The sequence below is a fragment of the Euwallacea fornicatus genome, chromosome 13 (genome assembly GCF_040115645.1).
Source record: "Euwallacea fornicatus isolate EFF26 chromosome 13, ASM4011564v1, whole genome shotgun sequence".
Classification (NCBI taxonomy): Eukaryota; Metazoa; Arthropoda; class Insecta; order Coleoptera; family Curculionidae; genus Euwallacea; species Euwallacea fornicatus.
The window spans coordinates 2,630,048-2,655,664 of record NC_089553.1 but is presented as its reverse complement, the minus strand read 5'-3'; the positions used below and the strand labels follow the sequence as shown (position 1 = coordinate 2,655,664).

The 25,617-nt window shown below is 36.9% G+C and overlaps 5 protein-coding genes and 1 long non-coding RNA gene across 17 annotated transcripts; 4 read left to right on the top strand and 2 right to left on the bottom strand.

Moving 5' to 3' along the window:
* Nucleotides 1-809: 809 nt before the first annotated feature.
* LOC136343139 (tetra-peptide repeat homeobox protein 1-like) lies at nucleotides 810-2,141 on the top strand. Of its 2 annotated transcripts, XM_066289660.1 has the most exons (5): nucleotides 811-954; nucleotides 1,013-1,112; nucleotides 1,166-1,246; nucleotides 1,297-1,605; nucleotides 1,664-2,141. In XM_066289660.1, the coding sequence occupies exons 1-5, from the start codon at nucleotides 940-942 to the stop codon at nucleotides 2,050-2,052; spliced, it is 894 nt and encodes a 297-aa protein (XP_066145757.1). In that variant the 5' UTR covers nucleotides 811-939; the 3' UTR covers nucleotides 2,053-2,141. The 2 variants fall into 2 exon arrangements, with proteins under 2 accessions (XP_066145758.1, XP_066145757.1); XM_066289661.1 differs by lacking the exon at nucleotides 1,166-1,246 and having other exon boundaries at nucleotides 810-954.
* A 1,096-nt stretch (nucleotides 2,142-3,237) lies between these two features.
* On the bottom strand, nucleotides 3,238-7,590 carry LOC136342932 (ciliary microtubule associated protein 1A-like). Of its 4 annotated transcripts, XR_010732714.1 has the most exons (10): nucleotides 7,433-7,590; nucleotides 6,241-6,355; nucleotides 6,059-6,187; nucleotides 5,652-5,828; nucleotides 5,465-5,557; nucleotides 4,482-4,583; nucleotides 4,263-4,367; nucleotides 3,957-4,195; nucleotides 3,715-3,889; nucleotides 3,238-3,658 (listed from the first exon to the last, which is right to left on the bottom strand). XR_010732714.1 is itself a non-coding variant. In XM_066289238.1 (9 exons), exons 2-9 carry the CDS (start codon nucleotides 6,347-6,349, stop codon nucleotides 3,590-3,592), a joined length of 1,023 nt encoding a protein of 340 aa, XP_066145335.1. In that variant the 5' UTR covers nucleotides 6,350-6,355; nucleotides 7,433-7,590; the 3' UTR covers nucleotides 3,238-3,589. The 4 variants fall into 4 exon arrangements, 1 of the variants encoding a protein (XP_066145335.1); XR_010732715.1 differs by lacking the exon at nucleotides 5,465-5,557; XM_066289238.1 differs by lacking the exon at nucleotides 3,715-3,889.
* A 1,770-nt stretch (nucleotides 7,591-9,360) lies between these two features.
* Nucleotides 9,361-15,420, bottom strand: LOC136343138 (uncharacterized). Of its 5 annotated transcripts, none has more exons than XM_066289654.1 (8): nucleotides 15,158-15,419; nucleotides 14,537-14,710; nucleotides 12,392-12,614; nucleotides 12,087-12,291; nucleotides 11,906-12,029; nucleotides 11,348-11,670; nucleotides 11,088-11,295; nucleotides 9,361-11,036 (listed from the first exon to the last, which is right to left on the bottom strand). In XM_066289654.1, exons 3-8 carry the CDS (start codon nucleotides 12,596-12,598, stop codon nucleotides 10,853-10,855), a joined length of 1,251 nt encoding a protein of 416 aa, XP_066145751.1. In that variant the 5' UTR covers nucleotides 12,599-12,614; nucleotides 14,537-14,710; nucleotides 15,158-15,419; the 3' UTR covers nucleotides 9,361-10,852. The 5 variants fall into 5 exon arrangements, with proteins under 5 accessions (XP_066145751.1, XP_066145752.1, XP_066145755.1 ...); XM_066289655.1 differs by having other exon boundaries at nucleotides 15,283-15,418; XM_066289658.1 differs by having other exon boundaries at nucleotides 14,537-14,624; nucleotides 15,283-15,418.
* Nucleotides 15,421-16,413: 993 nt separating this feature from the next.
* Nucleotides 16,414-19,580, top strand: dos (daughter of sevenless). The gene is made up of 9 exons (XM_066289258.1): nucleotides 16,414-16,870; nucleotides 17,180-17,308; nucleotides 17,362-17,536; nucleotides 17,590-17,715; nucleotides 17,771-18,423; nucleotides 18,629-18,774; nucleotides 18,827-18,950; nucleotides 19,005-19,182; nucleotides 19,237-19,580. The coding sequence occupies exons 1-9, from the start codon at nucleotides 16,784-16,786 to the stop codon at nucleotides 19,401-19,403; spliced, it is 1,785 nt and encodes a 594-aa protein (XP_066145355.1). The 5' UTR covers nucleotides 16,414-16,783; the 3' UTR covers nucleotides 19,404-19,580.
* Nucleotides 19,581-19,976: 396 nt separating this feature from the next.
* LOC136342822 (luciferin 4-monooxygenase-like) lies at nucleotides 19,977-25,524 on the top strand. 4 transcript variants are annotated; one of them, XM_066289009.1, is made up of 10 exons: nucleotides 19,977-20,319; nucleotides 20,631-20,743; nucleotides 22,107-22,314; nucleotides 22,381-22,557; nucleotides 23,085-23,235; nucleotides 23,287-23,467; nucleotides 23,625-23,770; nucleotides 23,825-24,173; nucleotides 24,224-24,389; nucleotides 25,094-25,524. In XM_066289009.1, the coding sequence occupies exons 1-10, from the start codon at nucleotides 20,187-20,189 to the stop codon at nucleotides 25,231-25,233; spliced, it is 1,764 nt and encodes a 587-aa protein (XP_066145106.1). In that variant the 5' UTR covers nucleotides 19,977-20,186; the 3' UTR covers nucleotides 25,234-25,524. The 4 variants fall into 4 exon arrangements, with proteins under 4 accessions (XP_066145106.1, XP_066145108.1, XP_066145109.1 ...); XM_066289011.1 differs by having other exon boundaries at nucleotides 19,978-20,319; nucleotides 20,580-20,743; XM_066289012.1 differs by having other exon boundaries at nucleotides 19,978-20,434.
* Nucleotides 20,841-21,648, top strand: LOC136342828 (uncharacterized). The gene is made up of 2 exons (XR_010732692.1): nucleotides 20,841-21,383; nucleotides 21,453-21,648. It is a non-coding gene; the product is annotated as an uncharacterized lncRNA (long non-coding RNA).
* Nucleotides 25,525-25,617: the final 93 nt, after the last annotated feature.

Below are 25,617 nucleotides of genomic sequence, written 5' to 3'. Positions count from 1 at the left end.
GAAATAGGTAACAGGATATACATAATTGAGAATTTTTATGCGACTTGACCTGTAAAAGATATACATGTACGTAGGTACCATTTTGTAACCTACACGGCTCTTTTTTCATTTACAGCTTTATGGAAATTGCAGGGGCGCAAAAAACAATTTGCTTAATAATTGTTTAAAATAATGTATGAGACACGTGAATCGTGTTAACACGGACCAAGATTTCAATGTGCAAGATAACAAAAAGGGCAAAAATCTTGGCCCTCTTTTGATAAATGTGGTCCAAATCAACCCAGCCCTAAATGAAGCCCTTTTCCACCCAAGTCAACCTTTTTACAATCAATTCACATCCACTTAGCAACCCTTAAACCATCCAATGTGGAACTCCAATAACAGCTACATTATTACAGGGTATGATAAAATAATGAGAAATGGAAACGTGAAATTCTGCCTCATCCCCCTTATAGTCCAGACATTTCTCCATGTGATTATTATTTATTGCTGTCATTATCTAATTGTTTATATAATGAACGGTTCAATTCTAAAGAGGTCAAAACTGAGGTTGACCTTTTCTTCAGTTCCAAGACCCCAGAATTTTTTTCTAGTGGACTGGATTTGTTTGTAGAACGTTAGCACAAAATTGTTGATTTCAACGGCGACTATTTTGTTGAAAAAAAGTTATATTATTTTAATGTTAAACGTCAAAAACGTAAATTACTTTTCCCAGTAACTAATATCATACAGGGTACCGCGTAAAATCCGGCGGCAAATTCCTTGACTAGAACCAGAATCTAGTTGCGTAAGCCTACCCTGTATAACTTTGAACGAACAAGAACCAAGAAACCCAAGTGATTAAGGTGGGAGGGCGGTACCGCGAGCTACCACCTTGTTTCATATAAATATCAAATAATAGTACCATTGTCGCACATTTGTTGATTAAACAAGTGAACAATGAGGGCATTCCAAGTAAGAATTTTTTATTTGTTCTTAATTGGGGTTATTAATAATGAATTTCCAATGATAGGCCTGCGTGGTGTTTGCTCTTGTGGCGTGCATCGCCTCCAAACAAGTCGCCATTAAACAAGACAAAAGGAGTTTGTTGTTAGGGGATGCAGGGCTAGGTGGTAAGTCCCACTTTAATTTTCCTTAGCCACGTGTTGTTATTCTCCTTTTTTAGTCGGTTTAGCCGGGCATGGACTACTAGGAGTTGATGGTCTTGGAGGTGTTGGATTGGCTGGTGCAGGCATCGGCACCTTAGGTATGTGTTTCGTCAGCTCGTATCTGAATTTTAACATAACGCCTTTTCAGGCTCAGGGCTCATAGCTGGAACCTCCGGCTTAGGAGTTGGTCTTGTTGGGGGAACCGGAGTAGGATTAGCTACAGGAGTTCGCACGGCGTCTTCCTCCGCTTCTATCATCGACCGTACAGTAGCTCTCCCAGTACCGGTAGGAGTACCGGTGGACGTACCTCGTCCTGTAGGAGTTCCAATCTCAGTGCCAAGACCCGTCGCCGTTCCTCGCCCCGTGCCCATCGACGTCCCAGTACCATCTCCAGTAGCAGTCCCACGCCCAGTACCCATCGACGTACCCAGGCCTGTACATGTTCCCAGACCAATCGGTAACAAACTGTTTTATGTAACAGTGACTTAATTCACATATCATCTAATCACTTGCAGCCGTTCCAATTGACAGCCCCAGAGCAGTCGGTGTTGGCATTCCCGCCCCAGTTCCAGTAGATGTTCCAATTCCAGCTCCAGTAGCAATTCCCACACCTGTTAATGTCGGAACTGTTGGCATAAGTTCTGGATGGGGAGGAGTCGGTCTTGGCGGTGCTGGTTTGGCTGGAAGTGGAATTGGACTCGGAGGACTTGCTATACAAGGAAGCGGACTTCGTGGAGGTGGTGTTGTAGGATCTGGCATTGGTCTCGGAGGAGCTAGTGGAATCGGTCTCGGAGGAGCTGGTGGAATCGGTCTCGGAGGAGCTGGTGGACTCGGTGTTGGTTCAATAGGTCTCGGAGGTGCTGGAATCGGATCCGGCGTAGGTACACATGGAGGCAAATGGTAATCGTCCAAAAACAGCGACGACTGATAATATCTAAGTCATGTAATTTTCTTGTACATCTATAGCAATAAATTATTGTTTAATACCTAAAATGGCTTTTAGCGTTAATCGTGATACAGTTACCTCCACTATATTGTGTGCAAAAATAAATTGTTGTCGATTTATAAAAACGTGTTTTCTTGTAAATGTGGGTGTGGATTAGAATTTCAAAGCAGGAAAATGCTTTCTTTAAAACAACCTTCAAAATGTCTTCATTCTTCACAACTAAACTCATATAAGTGCGAGTGGTGGTACCTGCTGATGCAATTGCGTCTATCCTTGATGCAACTATACAAGGAAAATTGCAGTTAGTCATAGTTTTGAATTACTAAACAGGTTAATACCATTTAATGTGGGTGTTCATAGGGCAAATTCGATTTGAACATGAGCACATTTTTGAGAATCTTCAGTGGGAAAATGTTCCTTCATTATGTGTCAAGAAAGAAATTTAAAATTCTTGAGAATATGGTGAAGGAGACGGTTTATCATTAAAGGAAAGGAGCATTCAGTAATAACATAAAACTGTATAACTTATAAATCGTATTAGTGTTGTAAGCAGAGAAATACGGGAGTCAAAGTCCTTAAAGATCTTTTCTGCTCGTCTATCCACCCATTTCTCCTTCGCAAAACAGCCCTTTCAGTTTATGAAAGAGGGAAAGTTAAAAAATTTACCACTTCCATTATCAGCCGTGTAAATATCAGCTCTTGGTGATTCTATATCAGTCGTTCGTGATCCACTAGAAAAGAAACCTGGCTGTTATCGGCTAGTAATTGAAGAAGTTTTGTCAGGAATTCTCCTCTTTATGAAATATTTACTCCAAACGACTGTTTCACCTTTAGTACATCATATTACATCGAATAGTAAGTTCTTGCTCCCACCGAAGCTGAACCCAGCAATCCTCGAACGCTCTTTTTTTACAAACCACTGAAACGTTCGTTAACTGAAGTCGTTATTAGAGTAGATAACTAGGTATCTTTACTAACTTATTTATTGCAAACTACACTTTTATCGGAAAAAAAATTTTTCGTTCTTGATAATATGGGGAAAGACTTTTCTTGTGGACAATATCTCACAAATGAAATTTTATAGCTTATTTAGGAAGTAAGGTGGGATTTTACTACTGAGTTGCGCAAATTAACTAGAACACATCCTCCAAATCAATTTTTATTAAAAAATAATAAACATTAATAACTGATGTACCTACATACTATAAAATCTTGAGAGCTTAAAAGGATCATTATTAATATAAGCTGCGTCTCAAAACTCTGTTAATCGAAACTAAATTTGCTTTCTTTTCCTTTTATTTAATTTCCACTAAAAGCAGTTTCGCCTGCATAATATAACTTGTTAGAAGCGATAATTACGTATATAAGAAGTGTGTACTAACAATTGCAAAACAATTTTCAACGATGTACTTAGAACGACATAAAAACATGAGAAATCTGCCTCTTAACAGATTGAAGAGCACAGTCGAATCGGAATCGGGATATCTTCGTTATCTTAGTAATGGTCGGCGTATACGGAGTGTCTGATTCCAAAGCTATGCGCTGGAGGATATTCTAAAGTTACCTAAAATCATTTAAAAAATCTATCAATTATCTGTATAAATACGTATAGAAAATTACCTTTTAGATTTTGACGGATTAGTGATGGTGAAATGAGATTAATAGGTATATAGGTAAAGAGTTAGAAGAGAAGACAAGCTTTGTCCTTCTGCAAAAATGTGTCGTAAGACCCTAAATATGGAGAATGGCGGATGCCGAAGGAGTGACCTGGAGGACTTTTTAAGTGAGCCACCACCTATACAAAAATGTACCATGGCGAAAAATACACGTTTTGATCCATTCGAGCTTTCCCAAAACAATACCTTTTCAGGAGAATATACTCCAGGTCCAGGAATTTTATCGTCCTTAGGGATATTAGTCCTGCCGCTGATTGTATAGGCAGGCGAGTGAGTTTTGTAAAATTCCGGATCTACGTTGCTATATTGGCCAGGTCCTGGATTTTTAACTCTTTCGTCTAAAAGCTCCTTATTCCTCCCTGAGATGGTATAGGCCGGAGAGCCTCTCTCCCCCACAACCGATGGAATGTGGTAAACGTTGGGTGCTAATAGAAATATGATGGTCATGATTCTATGTTAAGAAATCTACATATATAGGGATTAAAAACGCACCGGGGGTATCCACAGGTTTATCCAAATTAACTTTATTTCCGAAACTATACATTGGAGTATGCTGCATGACGGATTTAGCTTTGTCAACACTGTATACATTTGGTGCTAAAGGGAAAAAATCATAAAATTATAAAAAAAGCGAACCAAAGTAACTAATAATTTGTAAAGCAATCAGACCTATTAGCTACAAGCAAAAACTTAACACAAATAATAACTAACCAGGTGTATTGAATGGCTTAACCAGCTCAGGCTTGACGCCGAAACTATATTTTGGGGTTGTGTCCAATTTTTCACCAGTAGGGATGGAGTAAACATTAGGGGCTAAAATATATAAAGAAATTGCCTAAATCCCTTCTAAACGAGTTCTCGAAGGTAAACGAGTTATATCTATGGATGCACCCACCCATCAAGAAACGCTCTGACCTGCTTAGTTAGTTCTAACCAGGAGTGTCAAAGAATTTCTCGATAACTGCCTTCGAGCTAAAAATATATTTAAGAGAGTTCCAGAGTCGATGTGTCGGTAAATTAATCATGTTTGATGCCTTTGATGAGCTGTCTTAATCTGTGTTTGATAATAATGCATGCATTATTGAATCATTATATGATTGGTATTACTGCATTCAGGTTCTGCTAGGCTCTAAAATCAGAGGTAAATTTTCAAAATTAACATGTTTTTCATAAATTTCAAGCAAAAAATCAAAAACTGATTTTTTCACATGTATATCCGGTTGCCTATACAAAAATCCTGGATCTACAGAATAAGTGACATTGTTGCCAGACTGAAGATGCGGTGGTGACGTTAGAACATGTTTCGTAAGAATTTTTACGGATCTCTCTGGCACTGTCGCTAAAAGCGCTGTTTATTTCATTTTACTTTCCGAATTTTCTTAAAGCGCAAAGTTAAATTTGGGAAAATCTTCCTACATGTATAATCGAGTTTCCCACTTAGTTATGTATCCAAACCAACAAGTATCTAAGAAGACTATTACGTGTTCGTTCTAATGCCAAAATATTTGCATTTGTGTGAGTTGCGTAAGCTAATCTCTGACTCTGGTACCCTATAGGCATTACTTGCTAAAAATATTAAATCATGTGAGTTCTGTTAGGAAGCCTCTAGAAGGATTCAAAAATTAAAAAAAAAATTAATGGAAAAAATAAAGAAAAGGAAGCAGAAAGAAATAAAAACTTGAAATTAAACTAACCAGGAGTATCCGGAATTCTACCCATTGCGGTCCTTCTTCCAAACGAATACCTGTGGCTACTGGTACGTGTAAAGGGTTTATAGGCATTAGGCCCTGTGTTAAATAACAATTACCTCTTAAGCCGTGTTATCGAATAAGTTACTCGCCACCACTGTTAAAATTCGCCAAAGTGTTCATAAAGCCTTACCGGGTGTATCTGCAGGTTTGCCCACGTTGGTCTTCAAACCAAAGGTGTATTGGGGCGAATGTTCGTGAGTCACTTTTTCCGCCTTATCAGGATTGTAATCTCCAGGGGCCGGGAAATTGTCCGGTTTCGGTTCTTTGGGCCTGCTGTGCAGACTTAACGCTGGAGGAGTGTCTTTCCCTGAAATATCCCTCATTTGCTACAACCTTCTAACTTAATTTTTAAGCAAAGTCTACGCGTCTGTGATTTTTTGCCGCCAGTGCAGCTGCGAACGCGAAAAGGGCAACTGCTTTTAAAATATTTATTAGTAAGAATTATCGGTGCCGATTTACTGAATCTTTAAAATGTATGTTTTTACACATGTGTAAAGACTTGTGCAAGTGAACTGGCGCTAACCACTTTTTACACACCTTTAGCACTTAATCCCGTGACGTTGTACTGTCCAGGACCGGGCCCAATACTTTCCAGCTTGGCGTTGGCTTTGGCCCCGAAGCTATAAGCAGGGGCGCTGCCTGTTTTGGCCTCTAGCGGCTTCTTGCCTACAGGCATGGATTGACTTGGAAAGGGTGAAAAATGTAATGTTTTTTTTTACCAATATAAGAGGGCAAGGACACGCATGCCGGTCCGGGACTGTTGTACTCAGCAGCGATTGGGCCACGCCTTTTGGTTGGAGTCCATGGTCTTTGAGTCAAACCACCCATGATAATCTAGCACAATCGATCGGAAAAAAGTTAAAATTGAAATGCCATTTATGGATTTAAACAACTTGCCACGTAAATCTTAAATATGTTTAACTAATCAAGTCATACTGAATTTTTCTCAAAATAGAATATATTTCTGAGATGTAACACTAGTGACTTAAACAGGAACAGTTATATGATGAGCAAAATGGAGAAGTTATAGCTGACGAAATTTTAGCAAGAGTCAAATCAGCTTTGCAGTAGGTGGCACAAGGCGTTTAAGGTCTTCCTCTTAATCGAATTTTTGTTTAATAAAAGTTCATAGTGGATTAAGGGCTGACGATTCAAATCAGATATTTGATTTTATCTTTCTTTCTACCACTCCTTTGAGGGAACCCTGTTTTTTCAACTTTAGATAATAAGTTATATTTTTTTATATTTCCATGCAATTTTAGATAAAATATTATTTACCAATTAGAATTTTCTAACAGAAATCTGATATTTCCGACGATGATGTAATGTGCACCCAGTGGCAATGCCATCGGGTAAATAACGTCCAAGTAATAGGAACCAGCTTGTTTACCTCCAAAATTTATTACTGGTTACGTACACATTATATCTGAATAAATACTAAAATATAAATCCGTACATGACTGTTAGAATTTTATTTTCGGTTATCGAAAATGGTAATTTTTTAATGCAAGGCAAGGACCTCCCTGAACCATTACTAGTTCATATTTGGGAATAACAGAAATAGAATTTAAGACAAACATTTTATTTATCAGTAATTATTACTATTAACTATTGTCATCCACGAAAATCTATTAATAATTATTATACCTTCTTTTGTGTGAACTGTAAGAAATATGGGTAAATGACAACACACGAGCGCTGAAAAATGTGCAATCAATATCTCGTGCTCGTCTATATTCACCTGGAATGGCACAAAAGTCTGAAATAGTTTCTCGAAACTATTCGTGCCAGGCACTCTATAAATTGTGCCAGAAAAGCCCATTAGTCACGCGGACGTAATAACCAAAGAAGTACCGAATTCCCTAAATTTGTCCAAGCAGATTTTTTTTTCACAACAAGATACATACTTACTTAGTAATTTTAGTATGACAATAAATACAGCGAAAATGAAGGTATATCCTATAGCCGTACCACACCAAAACTTCGTAAGCGCGCTTTCGAAACTGATTCTTCGATTCGTCGGTTTCCTATAGCTGCAAATCGGCGGATCCCCACCTAGTAGGAGCTTTAAGGACAACCTGTTGGACACTCTTTTATGGTCATGGGTTGTTCGAGTGCGACCTACTCACCGCTTGATGACCGCTTGTTATTGCCGGCAAATTAAACCATTTTTTCCACAAATTAGTTTCATTCAAATAATATCTTCACAACATAAAAAAACCGAGAGGTACTTGAAATTCTTGACAATATGGTGGAGCAAAATTTTGTTTATAAGACAGCTTCTGATTAGGGATGGTTTTTGATAAGGGATTGGTTGAGAATTTAATAATTTGAGGTGTGACTCGCTAATTAGTTATAGTTCATTAGCTCTAATTAGTATTGTTATTTCAATGCTAGTTTGAAACAAACATCGCTGTATTAAGAGAACCTTGTTTACTCGCCAGATGTTTATTGGCTCCACATGATAGAATCGAAAGGTGAACGTCTAGAAATTGACATATACTGAAAAAAATTACGTAGGTGCAAAGAATGGGTTTAAGGAAGTGTCTATACCAGTTAGATACCTCGTGACGTTTTTTTGCTTGATGACTTATTGTTTTTTGTAAGTTGATTTGAGGTCAACTTCGACAAACATATGCCATTTAATCCTCAAGAGTTTATACAATATATATAGAGTTTATAAATTGTTATATATTTATACATATAGATATAGCACCTTGCCCGCGCTAAATATGGAGATTAATACGAGATCAGCCGCCGAAGAGAAATTGCTAAAGTCAAGAAGGTTTAGCCATGTGATTTCATGGCTACAATACACAGTGATAGTAGTACATATAAAAAAAATATTTTATATACTACTATCACTATATAAGTTTTCATTGAATGGGAAATCGCATTACCGAAACCTATTTTCCATGTTATCCACACACCATGGCATTTTTTGCTTCGTATTTACACTTTGATTTCAACGCCATAAGTTTTAAGGAGATGCGAAATACGCATCTTAAACGTGTACTTGAACTTCAACAATACACGAACGATTATCACCACAAACGAATTATTCTGATCTCGTTAACGTCCTTAAAGCCATCTTTTCCGACAATACAACTATTTTTCAACAACGTCGAAAAATTAATCTAGACTTCAATTTAAATTTGAGAAATCCGATTTGGACAAATTTAAGTGTTAGCAGACACGTTTAGACTAAAGGATTTGACCGATGCATCATTATCAAAGAAAGCGAAACCAGCACTTAGTACAAAATAACTAGATATTGCACTATGGTGGGTCCAGCTAACAATCATCCTTGCAAGACATTAATGGAAGTACTTGTTATTTGTGGAGTCGGTCCGGACACAGTGCTAGTACTGAACGTAAAAAAAAAGATTAAGATCTACCATATTTGCTCAGAAATCAATTGAATCTCTACTATTGTTGCTCTATATTCGTTTTTATATTAATCGCCGTAAACGAATCTCATCTCAATATCGATTTTTACGACAGAATGGTGAAAGCTATATTACATATTTAAAAAATCCTATCATTTCGTATATTTTTCTGGTTTTTAGATTTCGACTCATTTCTAAAAATATTACCTACTTGTGCATTGCATTCGACGTGAGCCTTCGGATTTGGTAAAGCTGTATCGACTTCAAGTTATAACGAGTCAACCCACGTCGATTGTTGAGAGAAATTTATCCGTCCGTGAATGGCCATATTGGGGTCTGCTTCACCTTGCTCGACAATATGACTCACCAATTAAACCTACTTACTTTTTTGGACTTGCCCTGTCCATATTTTTTGGCCGGAGGATGACGGAAAAGCAATCGATTCTCCCATTCGCTTAACAACCATTCATTTATTGCGTTTATAATTTACTCAGTTAATTATTAGAAAAACAAAAACAATAATAATTATTATACAACGCCTTCTCCTAGCAATTACATATTTGAATCTATACACAACATGATTAAAAAATATCGATAAATTCAGATGCTATTATATAGTAACACATAGTAGTTCTCTTTAGCTGGCCGCTTATGTACTTCCAACTTAAAACATATATATACACAACTCTGTATAATGCATAAAGTACCCTGCTGCCTAATAACGCCTCTAGGAGGTCTTGGTTTGGTTCTAAAATTATAGCTCAAAGAAAGCAGCGTTGATAGGCTAGTTTACAAAAGTAGTAAAAATATTATTTCACTAAACATATATTAATATACATTTGAGTCCTACCCTGTATTTATCAATATACACATCAATATTAGTCTAAGATTATCCGCTCATACACACAATTCGCTTCTATAGAGTTTATTAAAAACCATCCGAGTGGCCCTATAAAAATTTTCGTAAACTCCCTGACATACGCCATTTTTGATTGGCCAGACGCGCAAACTAAAGGGTGGAGGCTTATAAGAATTACGAGGCTCGTTCCGAGACTGATGTACAGGGCGTTTCCTAAGTAGGTTCGTAACTTCAAGATACATTTTCTTATGGTATTTAAAAAACAAAAATTTCTATAAATATGTGGCCCGAAACGCTTAAATTTTGAAATACAGAGTGTTGAAAATAAAAAATATATACATACATACATACTTACATATATATATGTATTGTTATTTGAAACAAGTTTGGAGTCGTCAATGCTGGGTTCCTAAAATTTGGCAGTTATTGTACGTTTAGTAAAGAGCTGTATTTTTAGTAAATTTTTATCTGCCGGCAGTGATGTGTTTAGGCGTGAGTCAATCGACATTGTCGCCATAAAATACAGAACGCCAATGTTTTTTTTTATATTTTTATTATTGTGGAATCTTCTAATCTTTTCCAATAAACAAACTCTCTTGACTTTTATGCCTGCAATGACATGCATTGATTTTGTGTCGAAACTGATTATTTCTACGATTGTTATTTGCAATTACCCGTCATTTTTCTAAGAATAGGTTACTATTAGGCAAGAAATTCAACAGACCTTTTTTGTTGTAAAATGTTAGGAAAGTCCAAAAAATATATATATATATATTTATATATATTATTTTAATTTATCAAAGTTTTACATTTTATGACGAAAACGTCGAATAACTCCAGCCTAACTACGCCACCGTCGGCAGATAAAAATTGACTTTATAATACATTACAGGCTTTACTTAGGAAACAATCTGTGTAATAAATAGTTCGATATTAAATCTGACCCTTAAGAGCCAATTCCTTAACTTTACTACCTACATACTGGTGGTCGAAAAATTCTTTATTCCGAAATAACTTCTCTCCGGTAGATATGTACCTTTGGGATTATCAAACCTGGCCCATTACTATTGTTCCAACGCAAACTCAAAATAACGTTTCTTGAGCCCACGAACTCTTTTTATCAATCCTACCACTAGACGAAGAAAGCCTATGAACATCAGCTAAAGAAATTTGAGGAAGTTGGCTGCTTTCGTACAAAAGTGAGGAGGATTTTGAGTTATAGCCGCTCTTACTGGTGCTGGGGAATGGTTGATGAGTCAGCGAATGTCTGGACAGGAAATACTAAGTACTTATAATATTGCAGAAAATTTCATTTTACCTTTTGGTACCATCGCTAATGGTAGGTGATGTCTCGTTTGAAACGACACACACTGTAGTCCTCTTATCGTAGCACGCACCCTCCTCACTATTCACATCACTGTCCGTATCAAACGGATCTACCCCATTTTCAGTATTTTCCTCTTCGTCTGGCAGGGAATCGCAAATATATGAGAAGCCCTGTTCACACTCCTCCGGATCATCAGTGCCTAAAAAACACCCCTCATTGTCTAAAAATTGCATTTTTAATAGTGCCTTTACCTAAAGAACTATTACAACTGCTAATGGAAGCTAAAGGCGCTAATCTCGGTTTTAAATTCGGATGGTCGGCCACCCTTTCGTAAAGGGCGCGGTCGCTCCCACAGGGTGACCCTCCGGGGGTTGGTTGCGTCACCCGGATATCTATGGGGTAGTAAAAATCGTAGATTTCTGGGACTGGAGAAGACTGCCGCCTCGAAGATTTATATTTATGGGCCGGAAGTACTGGAAGTCCCAATGTCACGGCGGAGTCTCTCCGTTCAAGATACGAACTGCCTGATGAGGAACAGGTTATGTTACTGGGCCGTCGAGGAACATCCAGATTGCTGCAAAATATCCCTCAAGATGTCTTATTTTTGCATATTAACACTATCAAAATTTTATAAGCGCAATTTAATTAATAAATGGCGGCACAGAAATTTAAAATTTTATCTAGCAGTGTCGGCAATGCAGGAAACTCTATAGTGTTAATGACGCCACGTTTTGTCTAGTCCTTTAGCTGTCAGATTCAATTACTATCTTGGCCTTACTCTCTCAAACTCAGTTATTACGGGGCCCTACCTATTGTAGTACACATCCTCGTACAAAGAAGCTCCGTCTTCTGGGGGCGAGTCTTCGTCGACAAAGGTCGGCATCAGACGAGGGCTCGTCTTCGAGGACTGTTCTAGTAATAAACTGCTGTATCCTGTTGAAAATGAGTGCGAGTTAATTTGGTGCTACTAAGAATTGCCCGGGTATGTACCCCCTACTGATGAAAATCTTCTCGAGCCTCTACGTCCATGAAAGCCACTAGAAATATCCAGTGATTTTCTGCTCGACCTCCTGGGGGTCGGATTGAGCTGTTCCAGAGCAGTCGCCTCTAAGGCAAGCTGAATTTGCCGCTCTTCTTCTTCAACCTCCGCTACTGCCGCTGCCGTAAAGTTGGGATCTTCCAGGGCCTTTTCAGTCTAAAACCATGGACATCAGTTATCGACTTCACTCTGATCGCAGTGAAGTTCTTAAAAAATTTCTTCGCACGTTTAAATTTATAGTCCAATGATGCCTGACCTTTGATTTTGATTTGTATAAAACGAGAAGGACCATTAGTCCAAAAAAACTGCCCAGCGTGGCAGCTATCCGCACTCCTGTCATAACATCGTAGCTCTTGTAGTATTCCCGAGGGTCGATGGTTGTGGTACTAGTGATGAGGGGTGGTGAGGGGGTCGTGCTTGTGTTACCGCTTTCTGGTGACGAGCCATTTGGCTCCCCAGCCATCACGCGATTCCTTTACCTTTATGAATATATAATAATCACATATTTTTCATACCAATAAACTGATGATCACCATTATAGTGCTCATAAGTTTAAGTTAAATAAACTGCATAGTACTTTATATGTAAAATATTTACATTCTGGTAAATATTTTAGGTAAATAGTGAGAGTGTGAATATGGTGATTTAACCCCGGGTCTGGTGCAAATATTGTTTTATAAAAATATGAAATGGTGGCAGTGTTTTTCTATAGCTGAAAACTAACGTATTATTATCAAATCTCTGCCCCTGACAACAGATTATTCAGGACGCCACTGAAATGGCTATTAATCTGAAAATTTTCTCCCGAAAGTTACCGTTTATGTTTTAGACCGTTCTTCAAATTTCAGTGGCGTTGGTGTAATGGTTCTCATCTTAGGAATGTTTATATATTTTTTTAATTACAATTTGTTCTTGACAACCGAAACTAAAAAAATTCGGGACTGCCACTGGAACATGGCTAAAAAAACTGAATATTTTCCCTGAAATTTTCTGCGGTCTTTTTATATTTTCTCAAAATTCCATTGGTGTGCATATTTTTTTCTTAATTTTAAAAATGTTTGAATATTTTAAACGTTATTAAGATTCTATTACTGACAACTATAACTAAAAAATTCGGTATCGCCACTGTAACAGTGCTAAACACCTGAACGTTTTTTTCCGATATTTACTGCACTAGTTTTGTACTGTTCCTCAAGTTTCATTCGCGTAGCGGTATAATTTTTTTTACCTTAGAAATGTTTATATAATTTTTTAATTAAAATTCAATCACTTTCAACGGAAAATTTCAAAAATTCGGACAACCGCAGACTGGAACCAAATTTGGGCAATTTGCCTGAACTGAGTGGGGATTTGGTTATCCAAAATCTGTATGTTCCACAATACGGAGATGTGATTACTCAAGTATTACTCGTATAGCCTCATCAAAACATTTTATTATGGTGGAAAAGTAATTATGACCAGCGATTGCTCAGGTTGTTATGGCCTACGATATACTTTAGCACTAATTTCTAACAAAATCGAACGCAGTTTGTTTGATACATCTCTAAATTTTCACGAAAACGTTATTTGAAGCTTTCGTGTAGAGTATTATTATATTTAAACAATGTATCAACTTAACTCCTAAAAAACTCAAAAGAGGCCGCGACTTCTACTCCAAAATTATGCTGCCGCCAGAAGCCAGCACCTTGAGTCTAAAAAGTAGAAGACTGCCTCCCGGAAGTAACGTCAAAATGACGTAGTCTTATTAATCTTGTATGTGTCGACGCAGTCTTGATACGTAATTTTGACGTCATTCCTCAGATAAATACAAAAGGAAAGGGTTTATTACTACCCAAACACATTTATAAAGTACTTAAAAACGGGGGATTTTATGTTATATTCCCCGAATAGCGAATATTCTTTCTCAGGGTTAAAGAATCAATTGGTCCATGAACTTTTAAAGCGATTGTTAATAGAATTCGCGTTTTAAATCAAATTTGATGATATGTGGCGGGTTTTTTAGACAGCGATTTTAATTTGTATTCTAACAATGGGTACAAGCAACATACAAAACGCTCTGACGGAATCCCTCCGGCATATTTCTTGGCTTTCTCGTATTTCCCCGTAAACAATACTGTGCAAACAAAAGGGTTTCCGCTCAAATTGTTCTACAAAAAATCTTTAAATATCAGAAATGTATAGGATATTAGGTGTCTTAATAAGGCCTATAATCCTAATTACGGCATTCATTGTTAAATAGAGTCCGAACGGCTTATAAGAAAAACACCGCTACGTAATGATATTCCTATTTAACTGTGTGGTATAAAATTTTTCTCAACGCGTTTAAACCTGCCTAACCTAATTGCAAACGATTCTTTGTTGTGGCATATGTAAGCGCTTACATATAGTTGTTTTAACTTACCTCTCATAACAAATACATGGTGAAAAAACACTTTCTCGCCATTCATGACACCCACACCTCCATGATGGTAGCAAACCTTTGCCCCGCTCTGTTAATTTTTAATTCCTTATTTGCAGGTTCTAATTAGATTTATTTGGAGAATAAATCGTCAACTTTCAGTGTGCACTATGATTCCTAATAGTGAATTTTGTCAAAAAGCTTCTTCAGATCAAAAAGTTTTCTGACACTATGGCGAAGCAAATTTGGAAAACCCTCGTATTATGCATTCAGAAATGGCGAAATGTGTATTGCATTTTAGGTCAAGGTCAATTTTAAGCAAAATCCTCCATTTGCTTCATCGATAATTTTTAAACTCGATACGAAATATAAGAAACACTCAGACTTGCTCTACACTATCTCCCTGGACATTTTACAATATTAAAATTGTTGATTTAGGATCTCAAACTTTCGCCACTATGGAGAAATAGTTGACTAACACCCTCAGATAATTGTTGTGTGAATAACAATAATATAAACTCAACAGACTCAGTAAGTTCACTACTTCTACGATTATGTGCGTGCATTAATGTGCAGCGTATTTCTGGCTATTTGAAAATCCAGTTTTATTTGCCACATACATACACATTGTAAAACATTAGTTGAAGCGAAGTCACGCCTTTAAATCAATCAATGAACGATAAAAGCACGAAAGCAGCAAAATCAAACTCTTAAAATTTACTCAAATGGCAGAAAATTTAAGAACATACGAGTGAAAAAGTATTGATGGAGATGGGAAACGACCTTGTCCGCAATTTCGAGAAAATCCGCACTTCAAGTGCCGCGACGCGTGAATCGGGACTGGAAGGCCCGAGTAAAATGCGGGCGCCGCGCCGCGACGCAGACGCCCGCGATAAAACCACAGAAATACGCGCCTATTTCGACTCAAAGGTGGGAAATATGCGAAGCATGATCAGGGTGTCGACAAAGAAATTTTGCTAAAAATGTTTTGGGTATAATTTACAACCATGAGCAAAATTTGAATTTAGCAGCTAACGGAGAAAATAAGGAGGTTTTAACAACACACTATTACAACACTACAAGTTTTTTTTATTTAAAACTCGGTAATTTAACAAAACTTATTAGAGTTACTTATGAAATCTTTGAAACTACTAAGTACTCTCTTGTTTGTCATGTAATATAAAAAACCTCTTTAAAACATTAAGGTTTACATTTAAATTTCAAGTGGCAAATTATCATGATTTTAGAAGTTTAGTATTCACTCAACACTCACATAATCGTTCTTATTACTCGGAACAAGTTCATATTTCATATTACTGAACACGGTTATTCTTTATTGTCGACAGTGTTGACCTAGTGGTCAACGTCATCAAGACATTTCATAAACAACATTAATGCCCTACACATTAGCCTCAAAACAGAAAAGCAACAGCGCATTTATGTTGACGCGTAAACTATATTTTGTATTTTATATTTTAAATCCTGAAGAATATATGCATTAATTCGCAAGGCATGAACGCCAATCATAGGTCATGGCACTTTTAAACAACGAAATGTCCATAATACATAGTTAATGCTATTTTATTTATCTGTGATAGTTTCGTTAATACCACTCGCAGGGAAATCGCCCTTCATTCATTTGTATCTTCAAAAATGGTAATTATAGAAATAGAATAATTATTTCAATCAAATTGTGGCTTATTGACTACTAGTTATAGACTCAAAGTAGCAAATATATAATCAAATAAATAATAATAATTCTTTACTGGCTAAATAATATAATTAGAAATATAAATTGTAAGGTTGTCAAATTGTATGTTTCGACATATATTAATTTTTTTGTGATGACACTGACACTGACATTTACGTCTATAAGCTTTTATATTTTGATTTTTATGAAAGGAAGCTCCTCAAATACTCAAGTTATTTAAGAGAACTGAAATATTTAATATTTGACAAATTTATATATAAGTTCTCATGCCTTTCAGTTTCGATCTAGAAAAAAATCCAGGCGCTAGCATTCTTCTAAAAGCAGCAGCTTTTCAATGACCCTCTTAACTGCAACAATTTTCTTACTCAATTCCAAACGAAAATAAACATGAAGTGTCCTTAAAAACCGTAAGAAAAGCACAAATAGTGACGAAAATTAGCAAGAAAAGTGTGATCGTATACCGAAGAACGTTCCTAATGAAGTGCAATAATAGTTAGTCATCGATCGGAGACAAATCCCGCAGATTTCGTAATTGGAAAATGGCAAAATCCCAGGAAGAGGTGGTGTTTGAAGGCTGGTTAACAAAGTCACCCCCAAGCAAACTCACTAAACGGATTTGGAGAGCTGTAAGTTAGGTTACCTGCTAATTAATCTCTATTGAAACTAGATAAAAAAAAAATTTTTTAATTAATAGTTGTGGTATGTGGCATATAAAAACATGATTCATGCTTTAAATACGCCCAAGTAGATAAGGTAATATCACAGAAATAGTGCTAGCAGAATGAGCCTGGTTTATTTTGATTTCCAATTTTGGAGATTACACATAACAACAGCTGGGTTTTTGTGATAAAATCCTTTAAAATATTCACAGGGGAATCCTCTTTTTTTGTAAATTCTGTACTGTGGAAATATTTCAAAAGAACAATGATTTACAGAAGTGGAGAAGAAGGTGGTTCCTGTTGACTCACTCTGGAGACATTCCAGGACAATATGTTCTCACTTACTATACAAACCGAACTCACTCAAAACTGAAAGGTGTCATTGATTTGGATCATTGTGAACAGGTACTGTTATGTCACCACTTGAGCCTTGGCAATGTATTATTAATTTCTGCTAGGTGGATTTGGGCCTCAAGCTGGAGGAAAAGAACTTGAAATTTGAATACATTTTCCGCATCAAAACTCCTCATCGCAATTATTTTTTGGCAGCAGATACTGAAGACGAAATGAAGGCGTGGGTGACATGCATTTGCAGAGTATGTGGTTTGAAGTCCACCAATGAAGAAGAAGATTGTGAGTATATGATTAATTGACTAATTCAAGTGATTATCTTATAAATATAATAGTGGCTATACCGATGACTAGTCCGGATATTGAGATTACTGAGGAAACCTTGGTTAGGACTAATGGGTCACCCCCAATATCTCCAGTTAGTACGAGCCCCTATATTCATGTGTCTGATTGTATTACAGGTATACTCACATTTTCGATCATTATATTATGTATAACTTCTTATGTATGCAAAAGGCAAATCTCCAATATTTGATTTGAGAGACTCCAGATGCTTGTTGGAATACAATCAAAATCGGTCCACGTCTCAACCCAATGACTTGTATGACTCACACAACAGCTACGTCAATTATACTCGAGATCCTGATTATGTTAATGAGTTACAAGATCCGCGATTTTATGACTGCCCTCGTCAATTAGTGCCTCAAAAGCCCAAGCGGGAACCTTCACCCTTGCGCAGCCCGACCAACTCAGACAGCGTTTTCAATGATGAAGAATGGACGCCTCAAAATGTGACAGATGCGTCTAAGATTCAGTCGCGTCCCTCTGACGGCTCCATTGAACTCGAAGAAAGTCGCAAAGATAATCATTTGCCAGCCCCGCCCAGACCTCCGAAACCCTCGCATATTGGCAGCCTTCCTCAAACTGGTTATCTCAACTTGGCACCAGTTCCCGTCAAAACCAGAGAAGAGAAGCTTAAAAGTATCGTCGGATTAAAAGTGATTAGTGACGATATGTATGATTTTCCACGGTCACACAACGTAGATACGCTAGAGTCTAAAGGTGGGTTGCAGCAGCGCAGGCATTGCTACAATAACGCGGCTCCAACTAAGTGTCCCGAAGGCACCATTTTTCGGTACGATGAGTCTCCGAAAGCTACCACAAGTTCGGTAAGTAAACTTACGATTTTATTGATTTTAACTATGCATATTTTAGTATATTGGCTGGATTTAAGAAAGTTAACAATATTTTTTTAATTTTATCACGCAACTTTTAACGATCTTAAACAAGTGAATGATACTTGAAAAGTTAAAGAAACTTTATTATTATACACTTTTATTATAAATTATCGAAATGATTGTAAAACGTTTGTAGATGTTTAAATACGATCCCGAGTCCACCCAAGAGTTTGAACCGTCATCTCCGGCACATTCTCATTCTTCATCAACACCCGCTTATTCAAACTTGCCCAGCCCTTTGCTAGCAGATGTACAAATGATGCCACCGCCTTCGGTCAACAGGTAAATACGATAACAAAATAGAGGTCACCATATTTACCAGAATTTTGATCAGGGACTTAAAACCGAGACGAAAGAAATCGGACTCATTATCCACGTCTTCGACGGCAGAACCGCCTTCTCCTCGCATTGCTGCTCCGTCAGTGGATCGAAAACTGAAACCTCCCACTCCATTACAGGTCTTTTTTTGAAATATCACCAAAAAACTTATTTTTTTATGTGTTGTAACGTAGGAAGCCCACATGCGGAAGTCTTTCCATGCGCCTGATGAAGAAGGAGCGATGAAGCGAAGAGCTGCGCCCAGCCCTACACCTCCTGCAGTAACGGAGAATCTGTACCAGAATCATCAACAAAGCGACACTTACCAGTATGTGACTAATCACATGCAGTACCTGGATTTGGTGCTAGAACGTGAGTGTTAAGTACTTCTCAATTACTACTTTTAACAAGCTATATGCATTTCAGCGTCGTCGCCGTCGAGTAGCGGGGCGAAAAAGTCTGGATCTAAAACGAACGAAAGCGACACGGTTTACAAAGAGGTGGATTTCATGAAAACGGAGGCTTTCAACATCACCAGAAATAATTTGGAGAAGGAACGGCAAGAGCCGGTTACCACATTCGTTAAAAAATAATTTAAATCGGTGTCATTCGCAGCTTTAATGTGCATTTTTATACGCCAATTTTTCCAATTGTTTATTATAGTTCAAATATCGAAATGTCTAATGAATTGTGCCTTTATAGCTTTAGGTATCAAGAAAGAGATATATTATATAGGTTTGTAAATATTCAATATATGTGTTTTTACTGAATATATAGCGCGTTTTTTCACTTAAAATTTTTTACAGTGCATAGATCAAGTTGCAATATGATTACAGGTACTAGCAGAAGCGCTCTTAATGTTGAAGTGTATAGTGGGTTGTCTACAAATAATTTCCGATTATCCCAAATCTATAATGATTATCTTCTTATTTCTAATAAAAAGGGTATTGAGCAATGCGATTAATAAATACAGCTCTCACATTCTGGTTATTTTTACATTACGGGGTCTGATAAATACCATCCTCACTGTTGTCTTCTCCGTTTTTACACGAATTTTTGGTCTAGACATTTGAGAGTCCTTGTTTTTTCCTTAACCCTAAAAATAAATTTCAAAGTTGCTTCTGTCATTTAGTATACAATGTAAACAAATGTTGTAATGGTAAACATAAACCTTTTAAACATTATAGTTCAATGTAAATTAAAAGTTCTTTCTTTTGTAATCTGTACCTTTGTTAAAACCCTTTGGACTTCAGTAAACTTGCAATTTTGTTACTTAGTGCTAATCGATTAATTCTTTATTCATTGATCTCTCCCAGTGTGTATTGACATAGAGAGCTTTCTTATCTTTCAATATTCGATTGCTATATGAACAAGTAATGTGGAATATTTATCGTCGCCTACATTATTTAAAACGTATATCCATATATTCATATTGCAAAAATGTGTGTTTTCCTCGAATGGCAAATTTTAATGTGCCTAACATGTCGCGATATGAGCTTCAATCAAATGGTTGGTCATAGGTCAATTTTATTACAATTTTATACGATCTAATCGATGGAGCCATTATATTTTAATTTTTAAAGCAAAGTTGTTTTAGTACTTTAAGTAGCTACACTCGATTTAGGTAAACTTCTCATTGAATAATTTTATATTAATATAGACAATACCTATTTACCTATGTACCTCTAAGATAAAAATCTATTAGGTACTGAGATAAGGTTTGAACTTACCATTCCTAGTCCATTATATTTTTCATTTATAAATCACAGTGTGGCAAGAGTAAAGCAGAATTTCCTAGTCCAAGATGAGTGATAATCAAGGTGATAATGATCCTAACATTCTTCACGGGTCCGAATTAGAGCGAATTATAGATATGCCTCTAGGAGACCTTTTGATTTTAGTTTTAAAAGCTCATGAAGAAAACATATTGTTGGTAAGTAATTGGTGACACTTTATAGTTAACATAATGTTAAGATTATAGTCACATATTCGCACACAAAATATTAACATCTCCTCATGTATAATGCCATGTCTTGCATTATTTAAAGACTGATTCAGAATGGTGCAAGTAAAATGGACCTAGATGTTAGTACTAATATCATTTGATTGTGTGATGTCATGATATGGTCAAGATATTTTTCAAAGATATTGCCCATTTTTAAGGCAAGCTTTGATACCAAAAATTCACATATTTGTAACAGAACTAGCATTGAGGATCAAAATACTAGTACATATTTCAATGTTATAAGTAGGACAGAATGTATTGGTCTCAGAAAATGCTTAGAATGGCAGCTACTTGTGACATGTATTCTCGTTTTTTTCCAAAATAAATTTAACTTAAGATGAGAAATGTTTGCTATTGGATGTGGACATTAAATACAATTAACACCTAATATTAAATCCACGTAAGTGAATGATATCTTGAAGGATACTCACTGCAGTTCTCATTGCAATGTGCGCGAGGCCTCATATGTTGTCCGTGCAGGTTTGCAATTTATCTGATTCTCTGATTAGTTGAACGAAAATATCTAAAAGGAATCTTACTTTTTTCCTTCTTTCTCAGTTCTAGTATCGTAACTTTGAAAAAATGATACAGGATGTATATATTTAGGAAAAATTATACACTTATACACACAAATTAGCATTAAAAAATGGTGAAGGAGCAGGAACACACATCTGCCATAAAACGCAATGGGTTGTAGGGAAAGCCTTTACGGCTTTACTACATATATCTAGGAATTATTGTTACGTAAATAACATTTAGAAGAAGAATTTTTGTAATTTTAATGCCTATATTGCATATTCTCTCAACTAAAAACACATTGAATACATAAATTTTAAGAAAACTTCCAAATAAAATTAAAAAAAAGTTTAATAACACACTGGCGCGCGAGCACATGTTGCTTGTTACAAGTTTTAATTTCACTGTTTACCTTATTACACCTTAACTTTTCTGTCGTCCTGGCCACACTGACCTTAAAATTTGACGATAAATTAACGAATCAGAAAATAGCAAAAAATTGGGGGATTTTATTGAAAAAAACATAGCAGTTGTCGAGATAACCTTTTGTAACATTTGGATATTCACCCTGTATATAATTAGGCAGGATGAAAGCCTTGTATATTTATCCAGCTTGTTCCAAATAGTCTGGTTCAAGAATCCTTTTGAGAAGCGAATTGTTCATTTCACATTCAGATCTACAATGCAAGTTGCCCATAAGGATTCTCGGTTCTGAGACAGTTTCCTGACCGGTTGAAGCAATCCTCAGTTGTTTATGAGAATTGTTTCTCGTTAGGTTGACGCATTCACCAAGGAAGAATTAACTGCAAGACAACTTTTGGCAAAAAGCATCGAGGTGGCAAAATGGCTTAGAGCTCACAATGTAACTGTCGGTGACTCAGTCTCGGTGAATAGCGAAAACAGAATTGAATTTGCCTTAGCATCTGTGGCGACTTTGTTGGCAGGAGCCACATTTGCCCCTTTAAATCCAGACTACACTCCCGGTATTTTTTGATAGAAATGGCCTCATTATGCTATTTACTTATTGTACCATAATATTAATGTTTTAGCTGAATTGAAGCACGTGATGAGTCTTTCAAAGCCGAAGGTAGTATTTTGCTCTGAGTCCACAATAGGCAAGCTTGTCTCTGTTAAGCAGAACCATCCATACCTAAGAAATTTAGTGCAATTTGGGCCGAATAGACCCTCACTTCCGGAAATAGTTGCCTTAGATGATATTATCCAAGGTTAGTTCAGGTTAGCATTGCGCTCGTAACGAAATATCCTAATGAGCGTTGCCGGATTCTTTAGTTTTTACCGACTTTTTGATAACTGTCTAATTTTTTGCGGTATCTGTTATGTAATTTTAACAGCACAAAGAACATGGCAGCGTATCTATGACATGGGCCCTTTATTTATCCGAATATTAGCGTATACTTATGCATATGAAAATCTACGTCTGAATTGACGAATTTCATTGGTACAAATTCGCCAATGTTGGAAATGTGAGGATTATATACTTTATAGGGCTTCCACTGTCGGCTTCATGTGTTTGGTTTTTACTTCTTTTCACCACTTAATCCTCAGTGTCAAGAGTTTTAAGTTTATGACATAAAACATAAACATTATATAATATTCCATTACCACATGTTCTTTCCCATATGAAAAACGCATCAAAATCTGTGTATGCGTCCCATGATGCGCTAGACACCATTTACGCTCGTGAGGACTTGAGCGTCGAGAGAGCAAGTCTTAACAAAAACTATTAAAACAGGTGTGGAAAAAGTGGATGAAAGCTACCATCCGCCAGAATTAGATACTAAAGAAACAGTGGCAACCATTTTATGCTCCTCAGGAACCACAGGCCTTCCCAAGGGAGTAATGTGCACTCATGACAATATGGGCGCCTTTATGGATATGGGAAGGTGAGTAAAATAATATTTTTTTATGATTTTCTCAAATTTTTTCCCGTTCAGATCGCAGCTTTTAGAACTGGCCTATGTAGAAGACCCCAGCGACGCTACGGTGGGCCTAAACCCCTTCTTTCATTCGTTTGGTTTCATGGTGATGTTCCTGAACCTAATCAGGGGCAAGAAACTAGTGGTGCTTCGGAAATTTAATATAAAACTTTTCTTAGATGCCATCGTTGATTATAAGGTAGAGTAGTAGTCTCAGTGAAGAATTAAAATCACTTTGGTATTGGTGTTTCGCCTCATCAGACATCACACCATCAAGTACCATTAAGCAGCAGCATCAGTGTTAATGCTAATGCATAAATTATAACTCTCTCTGATGAAATAATTTAACGTGGTAGATTCGTCGTTTGATGGTTCCCCCGCCAGTGCTTATAGTTCTATTAAAACATCCCTTAGTACGCAAGTACGATTTGTCTGGATTACTCGAGATCAGGAGCGGTGCTGCAGCTTTGAGCAAAGACATGGAAAGAGAACTTAAGGAAAGGTGCTTGTAAAAACCCAATTAATATGCACTTCTCTTAAAGCTTCTTGTAAATAGATTTAAGGTCAAAACTGTCTCACAGTCATACGGAATGACTGAAACCACTTTGGGAGTGCTAATGAATGTGCATGGTGATAAGTTGGGGTCCGTGGGTACAATCGTGGCTGGAATGATGGTTAAAGTCATAAATGACAAAGGCGTGCCCTTGGGCCCTTACGAAGAAGGCGAAGTGTGTTTCAAAGGGCCTTTAATTATGAAGGGCTACGTGGGAGACCCGAAAGCCACCGCTGAGACTATAGATAAGGACGGTTGGTTGCACACAGGAGATGTGGCGTACTATGATGATGAAAAATTTTTCTTCATTGTCGATCGGTTGAAGGAGCTTATTAAGTACAAGGGATTTCAGGTGGGGATATTTATAAAAAAGATAATGGAAAACATACAGAATTTTTGTAGGTCGCTCCAGCGGAGGTAGAGGGTTTGCTTTTGACTCATCCGAGCATACGAGATGCTGCGGTAGTCGGATTGCCAGACGAGGATGCTGGTGAATTGCCTTTGGCTTTCGTGGTGAAACGTGAGGGGAAAGAAGTAAGCGAAGAGGAGGTGAAGAAGTTTGTAGCAGGTAAGTCGTCAGGTCGTTTTGTTTTGTGGGACAGGCGGGAGAAAAATCTGGTCTTCATGATAAGACGACTAATGGAGCCCGTGGTTCCAGCTTTGTTGGGAATTTTAGCTCTTACGTTACACTTCACTTCCTAACTTGGTTACTCCAAGTCACACATTTCCTGCTTCTATGGGAACATGCGCAAATGAGAATAAAAATTTTGCCGGCTTTGATTGCTCAGAACGTGTAATTTTCCAATGTTATTGGAATAAGGTACATTCCTCCCTTTCATATTCCCATAGAATCGTGCCCCAGATTTTTTAAGGCCTTGTTGGAAATTTCTTCACAGTCGGATATTCTCATTTCCTCAAGTACTAGGCCTGATCGTGTTATTTCTTAGACTGTCTGAGAGCATGTGTTATTCAGCTGCGAAAAGATAAAGGTGACGAAACGGAAAGAAAGCATGATGGTAATTTCGAAATTAAATTAAAAAAATGACGTGAGAAACATGGAAGGGACAATGTTGATTGCCTAGGGGCGAAAGTCTTAATTCAGTATTAATTTGTAGAGCAATTTATGTATCCGCAACGTTCGAGCGATGCAAGGAGAGTTCGCTTTGACCACAATATATCTCCAAACAGTCACGGTTATGCCTAATTTTTAGGCGATAGTTAGAAACCTTTAAATTCGTCTTACGATAATTCCGTTTTTGTTATTTATTTCAGATACCCTCTCCCATCAAAAACAACTGAGGGGAGGTGTCATCTTTTTGAAAGAAATCCCGCGGAATCCCACGGGGAAAATCCTACGACGAGTTCTGCGGGAGCAAGCAAAGAAACTAGTCACCGTTAAGTCTAAACTATAAATTGTATGCTTTTTAAAGAACGAGACATGACTAATAATTCTACGAATTTTCCTTATATTCCGCAGTTTTAATGTACCTTTAAGTTCAGTGTTGCGAAAACTTGCCAATTCAGTTTTAAAATGAAGTGGTGCATCTATTATATCTGCATATAGTTGTTCATAATAGTTTTTAAATGTACATGTATAAATACATAGTATTTTTAAGTGTTCACATACTATACCAAAGCATTTTGTTGCCAAATTCTGTGGTTTTATTCGTTTTGTTACATGTATTTTTAAAGGTTTTTGATTATTTAATTGTTTTATTTGTTAAACCTTTATTGCCCAAGACTGATCGCGATTTTGCTCGAAATAAATAACGATTTTCTCTGTAACGTTTGTGATA

What these genes read in the sequence shown, in the direction of transcription:
- LOC136343139 (XM_066289660.1), top strand. An exon ending in AGGGGATGCAGGGCTAGGTG is followed by an intron (nt 1,113 to 1,165) that starts GTAAGTCCCACT and finishes CTCCTTTTTTAG; the next exon opens with TCGGTTTAGCCGGGCATGGA. An exon ending in ACATGTTCCCAGACCAATCG is followed by an intron (nt 1,606 to 1,663) that starts GTAACAAACTGT and finishes AATCACTTGCAG; the next exon opens with CCGTTCCAATTGACAGCCCC.
- LOC136342932 (XM_066289238.1), bottom strand. Translation starts at nt 6,349, where the DNA reads ATGGGTGGTTTGACTCAAAGACCATGGACTCCAACCAAAAGGCGTGGC. An exon ending in TAAGCCATTCAATACACCTG is followed by an intron (nt 4,368 to 4,481) that starts GTTAGTTATTAT and finishes TTTTCCCTTTAG; the next exon opens with CACCAAATGTATACAGTGTT. An exon ending in GAGTATATTCTCCTGAAAAG is followed by an intron (nt 3,659 to 3,956) that starts GTATTGTTTTGG and finishes AAATGATTTTAG; the next exon opens with GTAACTTTAGAATATCCTCC.
- LOC136343138 (XM_066289659.1), bottom strand. Translation starts at nt 12,598, where the DNA reads ATGGCTGGGGAGCCAAATGGCTCGTCACCAGAAAGCGGTAACACAAGC. An exon ending in GAGGATGTGTACTACAATAG is followed by an intron (nt 11,671 to 11,905) that starts GTAGGGCCCCGT and finishes GATATTTTGCAG; the next exon opens with CAATCTGGATGTTCCTCGAC. An exon ending in CAGTTGTAATAGTTCTTTAG is followed by an intron (nt 11,296 to 11,347) that starts GTAAAGGCACTA and finishes GGTGTTTTTTAG; the next exon opens with GCACTGATGATCCGGAGGAG.
- dos (XM_066289258.1), top strand. Translation starts at nt 16,784, where the DNA reads ATGGCAAAATCCCAGGAAGAGGTGGTGTTTGAAGGCTGGTTAACAAAG. An exon ending in ATTTGGATCATTGTGAACAG is followed by an intron (nt 17,309 to 17,361) that starts GTACTGTTATGT and finishes AATTTCTGCTAG; the next exon opens with GTGGATTTGGGCCTCAAGCT. An exon ending in TGTGTCTGATTGTATTACAG is followed by an intron (nt 17,716 to 17,770) that starts GTATACTCACAT and finishes TGTATGCAAAAG; the next exon opens with GCAAATCTCCAATATTTGAT.
- LOC136342822 (XM_066289009.1), top strand. Translation starts at nt 20,187, where the DNA reads ATGTGGAATATTTATCGTCGCCTACATTATTTAAAACGTATATCCATA. An exon ending in ATATGAGCTTCAATCAAATG is followed by an intron (nt 20,320 to 20,630) that starts GTTGGTCATAGG and finishes GTGATAATCAAG; the next exon opens with GTGATAATGATCCTAACATT. An exon ending in GCCTTTATGGATATGGGAAG is followed by an intron (nt 23,236 to 23,286) that starts GTGAGTAAAATA and finishes TTTCCCGTTCAG; the next exon opens with ATCGCAGCTTTTAGAACTGG.